At 46.8% G+C, this 11,030-nt stretch overlaps 1 protein-coding gene across 6 annotated transcripts in view; it reads right to left on the bottom strand.

The window, feature by feature from the left end:
* Positions 1-11,030, bottom strand: part of Smim17 (small integral membrane protein 17) — a 45,451-nt gene that overhangs the window by 6,012 nt on the left and 28,409 nt on the right. For 3 of the 6 annotated variants that reach the window (XM_029570172.1, XM_029570171.1, XM_029570170.1), the window contains one exon: positions 2,621-2,875. In XM_029570172.1, the coding sequence (XP_029426032.1) occupies positions 2,621-2,789 (169 nt within the window). In that variant the 5' untranslated portion in view covers positions 2,790-2,875. Of the gene's footprint in view, positions 1-2,620; positions 2,876-4,892; positions 4,928-10,925; positions 10,988-11,030 lie in introns of those variants that run through there. The other 3 variants (XM_008846620.2, XM_008846619.2, XM_008846621.2) reach the window with 3 other exon arrangements.

Consider the following 11,030-nt stretch of genomic DNA (forward strand, 5'->3'; position numbering starts at 1 on the left):
GGTAGTTGGCTTAGTGGGTAAGAGCACTTGCTGTGTAAGATGAGGATCTGAGTTCAAACCCCTAGCACCCATGTAAAAATCCAGGTGTGGTGGCATGTGCCTGTAACCCCAGTATTGTGGGGAGTTGAGACAGGAGGATGACTGGGGCTTGCTGGCTGTCAGCCTAGGTCCAGGCTCAGGGAGAGACCTGGTCTCAAGGGAATAGGTGGCAAGTGATAGGGCAGGACACTTGACATCCCTCTCCGGCCTCTAAACACTGCAGGGCATGAGCATCTGCACGCACATGTGTATGTATACCATATACACACTGAAAGAAAAGGCAGAGAAGGAAACCTTTGAGCTGAAGGAATGTTTTGGTTTTATTTTGTGGTTGTTTAAAGTTTTTTGTTTTGCGGGGAGGGTTTTTTTTTGAGACAGGATCTCCCTGTAGCCCCAGCTGGCCTAGAACTCTCCATGTAGACCAGGCTGGCCTTGAACTCACAGCAATCCACCTGCCTCTGCCTCCCAAGTGCTGAGATTAAAGGTGTGCACCACCAAGCATGGCTGTAAGGATTTTGTTTATTTTTTCAGTTGTATGTGTATGTGAGCTTGTGTGTGCAGTGCCTGCAGAGGCCAGAAGGGGGTGTCAGATTCCCTGGAGCTGAAGTTACAGGCAGTTATGAACTGCCTGATGTGGATGCTGGGAACCAAACTCCAGTGAGTTGGAGAAATCATTCTGGAATACAAATACAATCACAGCATTCTTCCCTCCTAGGACCTTCTGGGGGCTTCCAACTTTCAATACTGCTCAAACTCCTTATCAGGGTCTTCCATCATTGGCCCCAGCATCTGGTCTCCACCTTCCTCCTCTGTCTTCTCTCACCATCATCCATCATGGCCTCCTGGTCTCCATTTTGACTCTGGAGTTCCTGCACCTGTAGCTCTGGCTTCCCACAACGCTGTTCTCCCAACTGTTGTGACCACTGGCTTCTCCCGTTGCTCTCTCTGTCCCTGACTGCTTTGAATCAAGCTCTGACAATTCATCTCACTGTCTGGACAATTCCTAACAGCATCAGACATCCTGCCTAACTTGCTTATTTTCTGCTGTCTCCACTAAAGTATGAGCTCCACTAGGGCACTTTGCTACATACCCAACACAGTGCCTGGCACATAGTAGGCATTCATATTTTCACACTAAGTGACCCCTGCCTTACTTGTTCATGTCTCCCCATATCCGGTCTCCCTGGCAGTCTCTGTTGTACAACAATTTTCTCTGAATTGGAACACTCCCTCCAGGAAGAAGCTAGGAGGCTCATGAACTCCATAAGTAAACAAACACAGGTCTGGGAAAACTGAAGCTTAAAAGATTCATGAGGGCCCCTCCCCAAGGTTATGAAAGCAGAAAACGACTGCTGTGGGGAGGAGACTTTGACCAGTGGAATTTCCCAGATGAGATTTTTCCTGCCTATCAAGTCACTTGCAAGTCCTGCAGAGAGCTACAGGGACCCAGCTAGCTTCTTCTGAGCCATCCAGGCTCCTGGTAACCCCTCACCCATGCTGCTGTTAGTAACCACTGGTTCAACAAGTCAGGCTTTGGTGTAATCATTACTTTGGTCTGTCCCTATGCAGTGGGTTGACCGTGTGTGCGTGTGTAGTGTGTTTCCCCAGGAGAAGTCTCACGCAACAGCCCCCTCCCTCACTGATCCAGGCCTTAACTGTGTGGCATATTTTGACCAACCATATAGGTTCACCAGGTTGCCAGCAAAGGCTTAAAACATGCTTAGGAAGGCTGGAGAGATGACTCAGAGGTTAACAGCACTGCTGCTCTTGCAGAGGACCAGAGTTTGGTTCCCAGCACCCACATGGTGCTCACAAACACCTCTAACTCCAATTCTAGGAGATCTGACACCCTCTTCTGGCCTCTGAAGGCAACTGTACTCACATGACCCCCAATTTAAAATGTTTTAATAAATCATTTAGAGTATTTATTTTATGTGGATGAGCATCTGCCTAAGTGTATGTAAGTGTATCCTTGCATCCAATACCCATGGAGGCCAGAAGAGGGTGTCAGATGCCCCGTAACTGGAGTTACAGATAGCTGCTGGCCTCCATGCGTGTACTGGGAAGCAAACCCAGATCCTCTACTAGAGTAGTCAGGGCGCTTGGCCTCTGAACCATCTCTACACCCCTAATAAGTCATTTAAAGTGTTTAGGGATCCCGGCATTTCTCTGTCGCTCACAATTCTCCAAGGACTCCCATAAGAATAAGCCTGCTGGAGGTGTGAGACTTAATGATCAGCACAACAGAGTCCGTCAGTCAGACATGAGAACGAGGCCACCTAAGAACCAGCCAGTTTCCCCACCAGCTCCTCATGACCTCACAGGGAGAAAGTGCAAGCAAGGATAACAGGAGAAATGTCCCCTAAGGTCATGTCAAGGTGAAGACCCATGGAATTCAAACCTATACCGGCTGGTTACATTGAGTAATTAAGTGTTGGGGTGACTTGTTACACAGAAAAAGCTGACTGACTCAATGTTCCCCATGGATTATGGACTCAGTGAGTGACAGAATGAAAGTTCAGTTTCTCCCTAAGCTCTACTGAGAGTGTCCCATTTGCCCACCTCTCACAGGATGCCTCACCTTTCTCATCCAGGTCACAGCTGGAGGCCCCGACCTCCACAGCCTCCCAGTCTTTGGAGAAGGTGGGATGGGATGGCTTCTCCCAGGACCTGCTGTCTCGAGGCAGCAGCATCTTTGTCTTCTCTGGCTCCAGCAGCCCCCGAGTCTGCTCAGTCTTGAGGCTCTGCATCTCCCTGGATGTAGGTCTTCTAAAACAGGCTTCCCCTTCTCCTGTTCCAGCTTCCTATCCCAGGCACAGGATCCAGAACCTGAGGACTGACAGACACTTAGTCACTCAATGAACAGTTACCAAGTGACAGGTGGGTGTCAGGCAAGACGCTAAATGCTAAAAAGAGAGCAGTGGGGCATAAGTACATGTAAGAAGCTGTCTGTCTGTCTGTCTGTCTGTGACAGGGTTTTGCTATACAGCCCAGGCTAGCTTCTATTCACTGTGTAGTCTAAGCTAGACTATAACTCATGATCTTCCTGTCTCAGCCTACTGAGTGCTAGGATAACAAGTGAGTTCCACCCCACCGGGCTAACCCACCTTTGTTTTAGAGGAGTTCTTGAAGAAGACAGAGAATTTATGTGACAGCTTGGATCTACTGTGAAATACTTTTGCAGGGACTGGAGAGATACTCAGCTATTAAGAGCACTGGCTGCTCTTGAAGAGGACCCAGGTTTGGTTCCTAACACCCACATGCTGGCTGACCATCATCTTTAACTCCATTTCCAGGGGATCTGACATCCTTTTCTGGCCTCCCTGGGAATTTTATGGATGCACTTACATACATGCAGGCAAAACACTCATACATATAAGATAAAAATAAATTAAGATGTAAAAGATGTAAATGTAAAGGACACCACATGATCTCGCATACATGCTGTAATGGTTACCTTTAATTGCTGAATCAGCCTGGGAAGAAAGTCTCAATGAGGGGTCGTCTAGATCAGGTTGACCTGTGGGCATGTCTGTGGGCAAGTCTCCTAAGCTGATTGATGTGGGAAGACCCAGCCCACCATGGGCAGCACCACTCCCTGGGCAGGGGTCCTGAACTGGGTAAGACTGGAGGGATCCAGCTCAGCACACGCCAGCATGCATGCATATCACTCAGCTCTTGACCATGGATGTGATGTAACCAGCTGTCTCCAGCTCCTTCTGCTCTCACCTCCCCGCAGTGATAGACTGTAATCTGGAACTGTGGGCTAAAATAAAACCTTTCTCCCCTAAGCTGCTTGATGTCAGGGTATTCTATCACAGTAACAGAAACAAACCTAGAATACATGTAAAAGGTTAAAAAAAATTGACAAAAGACTAGGATAGGGTTACCAGAACCTGGGAAGAATATGGGGGAGGGAGAGTGGAGAGGATGGACAACAGGTACGGGAGATCAGCTTGGCAAGAGGAACACGTCCTAATGCTTTTTAGCACTGTAGCATAAATTCAGATGACAAACAGTATCAAATAATTCCAAACAATTAACGGGATTATAAACGTTCTCACACAAAAGAGTAAGTCTCTGAGATTATGGGTGGCCGTGACCCCGATTGGTCATTGAGGTACACGTATTGCTGAACTTCTTAAATATGTACAATGGTTATGCAGTTATTAAAGAAATAAGAGAGCCAGCGAAATGGCTCAGCAGGTAAAGGTGCTTGCCACCAAGCCTGATGACCTGAGTTCAATACCTGGAACCCACATGGCGGAAGGAGAGAACTAACTTCTTCAAGTTGTCCTCTAACTTACACATGTGCACTGTGGCACATGTGCATACACACACACACACACACACACACATAATACATAAACAAACAAACAAATAAATAATAAATAAATAAATGGAATTGTGAAAACTTTAAATTCTCTTTAAGAAAAATAGACAAAAGAGCACAATAAGAAAATGAAGCCCACAGGATCTAGGACATATTTAAAATTTGTATTTCTTTTTTTTGAGTATGAGTGTTTCACCTGCATGTTTGTAAGTGCACCATTGCATGCAGTGCCTGAAGAGGCCAAAAGAGGGTCTTCTATCTTCTGGAACTGACATTATGGACGATTGGTTGTTAGCTGCCATGTGGGTGCTGGAAACTGAATCCGGGTCCTCTGCAAAGGCAGCTAGTGCTCTTAACTGCTGACCCATCTCCCTAGCCCCTAACACTTTTTCATAATATGAGTGTGATATGTGGGCTGAGGAAACGGCTTAGTCAGGAAAGTACTTGCTGCACAAGCAAGAAGACCTGAGTATGATCTCCAGAACTCACTTAACATAGCTGGGTGTGGTGGCACACTTACAATCCCAGTGCTGGGGATGTGGAGGCAAGAAGATCTCTCGGGCTGGCTGGCCAGTCAGCCTCACCTAATCAATGAGTCCCAGGCCAGTGAGAGGCCCTCTCTCCAAAAACAAGGTGGATGACACCTGAGGAATAAAACCCAAGGTTGTCCTCTGACCTTTACACACACAAATGCATGCATGCACATCCACACATACACATATACACTGCATGCATACACCCTCCCACACAAATATGGTATATAATTTATGCTAAATGATTTTTATTCATATTAAAAAATACATAATAGCATACATTTATGTTAAATTATGCATAATGGCTATGCAGACCATGTTCTTATTACCAATTATCATTTAAAGATTTATTTCTGTATTTATTTATAATAATGTGTATATGTGTGTGGGTTTGTACACATGGGTGCAGTACGCTTGGAGGCCAGCAAAGGGCATTGGATCCCCCTGAAAGGGGTATCAAGCCCCTAACTGTGGCTGCTGGGAACCGAACTACAGTCCTCTGCAACAGCAGCACAAGCTCTTAATGGTTCAACCATCTCTTCTGTCTCCCCTGGCCCCCCAATCATCATTTATTTCCTCTTTCATGGAGATGTCAATCTCAAAGACCTCTAAACCCCACATTCAAATGCATCATTTTTCCAGGCACCTCAGCACTCCATACCCACAGCACATTCTTCTCCTGGGTCCTCCATTCTTGGTCAGAACCCCACAAGCTCCAACTGCAACATCTTTGCTGTGTCTTCACCTCACACCCATATACAACCAATCAAATGTCCACCTGCTCTTGCTTCAGAAACTCCCTTGGCCTCCTGCCCCATTGTCCTAGGCTTCCCCTTGGTCTGTGTTTTGTTCCTAGGATACAGCGGCTTCTGTCATGGTCACCCTGTCTCCTGGGATACACTCATCCCATCACCTTGATTGTCTTACCCCTAAACTTGCTCCCCAGCCAATCCACTAGAGGTGGGCCAGTGAGATGACTCAGTGGGGAAAGGTACCTGCTTCCAAGCCTAACCACCTGAGTTGGATCCCAGGATCTACATAGCAGAAGAAGAGAACTCATTCCTACAAGTTACACTCTGACCATACACAGGCCATGGGATATGCATGTGTGCTCCCACATGCACACAGATAGATGATTGATAGATGATAGATAGATAGATGATAGATAGATAGATAGATAGATAGATGATAGATAGATGATAGTTATACATAGGCAGATAGATGATAGATAGAGATGATGATAGATAGATAGATGATAGATAGATAGATAGGTAGATAGATAGATAGATAGATAGATAGATGATAGATAGATAGATAGATATAGATGATAGACAGATAGATTGAGAGATGATAGATAGATAGATAGATAGATAGATAGATAGATAGATAGATAGATAGAGACAGATATAAAGCATCCATTAGCCATTCTGGCTCTAAAGTCTCAGTCATGGGCAGAGGCAGAGGATACCATTCCTGACCTTTATAACATCCAGAGAGGCCCAGGTAAAGATTTAGACACACCCAAGTATTCCAGGCAGAAAAGCATTTGCTCTCAACACTACTCAATGTGTTAAGTCTCAACTTGGTGCCAATGTGTCTATTATTTGGTTAGTTGGTTTGTTATTTTCAAATTTATAAAATTTGGGGGCTGGAGAGATGGCTCAGCAGTTAAGAAAACTGGCTGCTCTTAGAGAAGACCAGGGTTCGATTCCCTGGTGGCTAACAACTGTCTGTAACTCTAGTTCCAGGGGATCCAACGCCCTCTTCTGACCTCTGTGGGCACTGCACGACACCAGTGTATTTACACACATGCAGGCAATATACTCATACACAAAAAGTAGAAATAATTTTAAAAGCATTTAAAAGTTCATTAATTATTGCATGCATGTGTGTGTGTGTGTGTGTGTGTGTGTGTGTGTGTGTGTGTGGACGTGTGTGTAGTCACAGCACGCATGTGGAAGTCAGAAGACAATGTTTGGGACTCTGTTCTCTCCTTCTACCATGGGGATCTAGGGATTGAACTCAGGTCGCCCATAGCACATTCTTTTACCAGCTGAGCCATCTCTCCAGCCTTTACTTTCTTTGCTTGAGAGACCACCTATGGAGCTCAGATTGGCCTAGAAGTCACTCTGTAGCCCAGGCTGGCCTCAAACTCCTGTCCTCTTGCCTCTGCCTCCTGAATGCCGGGGTTACAAGCATGTACCATCATGCTCACCAGCTGTGCCTTAAGCTTCACTCCTGTTGAGGTCTCTTACTAAGGAAAGGAGAGCAGCTTCAGGCTTCAGAAGGGAGCCCAGGTCAGAACATAGAACACTCTGGTATTTGCTTTCTTTTACTGTGTTTATTCACATAGTTACTCTCAATAACTGTAAAAACATAAAAATGAAAGTGCTGGAGAGATGGCTCAGCAGTTAAGAACACTGGCTGTTCTTGTAGAAGACCTGGGTTCGAATCTCAGCACCCACATGGCAGCTACCAACTGTCTGTAACTCCAGTTCCAGGGGATCTGACAGCCTCTTCTGTCCTCCGAGGCACTGCACAACACAGGTGCACTTACCTACATGCAGGCAATACACACATACACATAAGAATAATAATAAATAAAATATTTTTAAAAACATAAGGGGGAAGGGGAAAAACATAAAAATGAAAAGGGAGCTGGCTTTCCCTCTACCACTGTGGAGTAAGATCTCCCTGGGAAATTCATGGAGGCACATTTTAAAAGCAAGCTGACTCAAGGGTGCTGGTGGGAGTGTCTGTTGGCCCAACCGCTGAGAAAAAACTATACAGTGCCATCTGATAAAGCTGAACACAGACATACCCTAGGGAGCAGCTGTTCCTCTTGAAGACACCTACACAATGTAAATGGAAATCTGTGTCCACTTTTTTGTGGATGCCCATACGCTTCTGACTACATTAAAAACAAAGCTATTCAGGAACTGGGGAGATGGATTAGTGGGTGAAATACCTGCAAAAATATGAGGACCTAAGTTCAAATCTCAAGCATCCATGTTTAAAAAAAGGTCAGGTATGGCTGGCAGTTGTGTGTTTGTAAACACTGGGGAAGAGGCAGAGAGGTGATCTCTGGACTTGCTGGCCTGCCAACCCAGCCAAGACAGTGAGTTCTGACAAGGCTCAGTAAAGAGACCCTGTCTCAAAAAATAAGGTCTGGAGACGTGATAAGGAAGACATCTCAGCATGAGCCTTTGGCTCTCACATGTACCCACACAGGCTAGTGCAACCGCATATACACATGCATACACACACATATACATGCACCACACAGAGACCAAAAAAAAACCAACAGCAACACAAAGCTGTTCATATTCACAGTCAAAGCTACTCATATACATCTTTAAAAATATTAATAACTGGGGCTGGAGGGATGGCTCAGCAGTTAAGAGCACTAGACGCTCTTCTACAGGACCTGAATTCAGTTCTCAGCACCTACATCATACTGATCACAAACCCCTGTAACTCCAGGGGATCTGATGACCTCTTCTGGTCTCCTTGAGCACCTGTACCCAGGTCCACAGTTCCCCACATACATACACATAAGTAAAAATTAAAAAGAGTAAAAGTATTTTTTTTAAGTATATTAACTGGGCACTTAGGGTATAGCTCAGTTGGTGGAGAGCTGGCCCACCCAAAGCCCTGGGCTCCATACCCAGCACTCCATAAACACCTCTAATTCTATCACTCAGGCAGTGGAGATGGGAGGATGAGATAGAGGACAGCTAGATGATAGATGATTGATAGATGATGATACAAAATAGATATGTTAGATGATAGTTATAGATTGATACATATATAGATAAATATATGAAATGAATAAAGATGATAGATATGATTGATTGATGATAGATGATTGATAGATGACAGGAGACAGAAAGATGATAGAAAATAGATATGACAGACAGACGATGGGTAAGTGACTGAGTGAAATTGGAGTAAATATATAGATTTTACTGATGAGAAGAATCTGTGACAGGTAAAAGGATTCATGGGCGGAAACCAGAGCAGTAGCTATGCTGGGCTGGGGACTTGAGCCAGATGTAAGGATTTTCACCTTCCCAGGGTTGTGTCCACATGGATGAACACATCTGTACAAACTCACCAAGCTCCACTTTCAGCGGACAGTTAAGAGCACTGCTCTTCCAGAGGTCCTAGGTCAGGTTCCCAGCACCCACACAGAGGCTAACAACCATCCATAACTCCAGTTCCAGAGGATCTGATGCCCTCTTCTGGCCTCCAGGGACAGGCAACACACTCATATACATAAAATAAAAATAAATATTTTTAATTAAATAAATGAGACAAAAAGAAAAGAAACTATGAGGGAGTTGAAACTTGGAAAAAAAAATAGCTTTGTGACCTGTTTCATGCATGACTTGTGTGTCCTTTTACATACACTGTAAATCTTGCCCTGTCACCTAACACCACCTAACTCTCTTGGTCTCCTCTCTTCTGGCTTTTAAAAATGCCAATTTCAAGCGTTTGAAAAGAAGATGCCCCATGAGACAAGCAGCAAAGTCAGACCTGGGTTAGCCCTCGGGGCTGCCAGTTTGCAACCTTAGTGAGGGCTGGGGTGGAAGCAACACGGGATGTGGAAGAGACGGTCAGCATGGATAGTGCTAGCAATGTAGCTCAGTGGTAGAGTGCTTGTCTAGTATGTGGGAGGCTCGGGGTTCAGTTCCTACACTGCATAAACCAGGCATGAGGGTGCACTTCTGTAATCCCAGCACTTAGAGAGTGGAGGTAGGCAGAAGGAGGTTCAAGGTCATCCTCCGAAATGTAGAGAGTTTGAGGCCACTCGGGGAGATACAAAATTCTGTACGTGTATATATGGTGGAGGGAGGGAGGCTGGTGGGAAAGAGTGTGACTCCGCCAGGGGTCAGGTTTTGCTTGTTGTTTTGTTTTACTTTTAATATGAGGCATGATTACGCATGGGTTAATTAGGCTGAGAAGCGGGAGGCGGGAGACGAAAACACAGGCGGGATACTGCAGGTAAAGGCATGAGTTCCCCCAAGTGACCGAGTTCAATCCCCAAGCCCCACGTGGCCCTGAAAAATCGGACTCCCAGCAAGCTGTCCTCTGAACTCCGTTCCCTTCTCCCCTATCACACCCCCCCATCCCTCCACCCTTTACCCACGTCAAATAATTTTTTTTTTTTTAATTAACCAAAGAAAAAGGAAACGCAGGTAGGAGCCAGGAGCCAGTCGGCACAGGGTGGAAGCTGGGGTTAAGATAAGGAAGTAACTGAAACCGCAGGGGGTGGAAGAAGGGGAGGGGCGCGTAGGGAGGGGACCAATTTACATCTCAGAGCACCTGAGGGTTAGGGATCAGAGGCGGAGACAGCCAGTCGGGATAATATCCTGGAGTGTTCTGATCACAGGCCCTCAGGTAAAGCTCGCCTAACTCAAAGTCAAGGACTGTCAGATAGTCAAGGGTCTCCATCACAGTCGCAGAGCTCCGGAGGGTTGGGGCGCTCCCCTCCCGCCTGCACCAGGGTGACTTCACCGCCTGTGGTCCTGGCCTTTCGCAGGAAGTCACACACAACGAGCCCGGGATAGACAAAATGCATACATGCGCAGGTGCACAAGCGGCTAAATCCACAGATACAGCAAGCCCAACAGAGACTCGGGGACGCCCCGCGCGAGACAAGCACGCACGTGCACACAGCGACGAGGGAACACAGGCATCTGAGTGCATGCTCCCCTGCAGGGGTGGCTGAACTCCACATGCAATGTACAGGCCCTGGGGCGGACACACCCAGGTTAGCAGGAAAGCAGACCTGCCTGAATAGACCCTCCTCCCCTCCAGCCCTCTCCTGCCAGATGGACTCGGGCAACCCTCCCTCTCCAGATCCCCAACCTAGAGCAGCTCTGTTCCTCACCCACAAGCCCCAGACACACGTGTACACAGAGTCACACATGCACGCGCCTCCCCGGATCACTGCCCACGCCCCCAGCCCAATCTCCCGCCCCCTTCCCGCCCATGGGGTCCCTCTAAGGACTCACCCTCCCCAACCAGACCCTGCCGGGCACTGCAGAGCTGGCGCTGCAGAGACTGCGGCTGCGCGCAGACGCGGAGGCTGCGGGTGGGAGGTGGAAGGTGGGGGGCGG

The sequence above is a fragment of the Nannospalax galili genome, unplaced genomic scaffold (genome assembly GCF_000622305.1).
Source record: "Nannospalax galili isolate Female #2095 unplaced genomic scaffold, S.galili_v1.0 scaffold842, whole genome shotgun sequence".
Taxonomy (NCBI): domain Eukaryota; kingdom Metazoa; phylum Chordata; class Mammalia; order Rodentia; family Spalacidae; genus Nannospalax; species Nannospalax galili.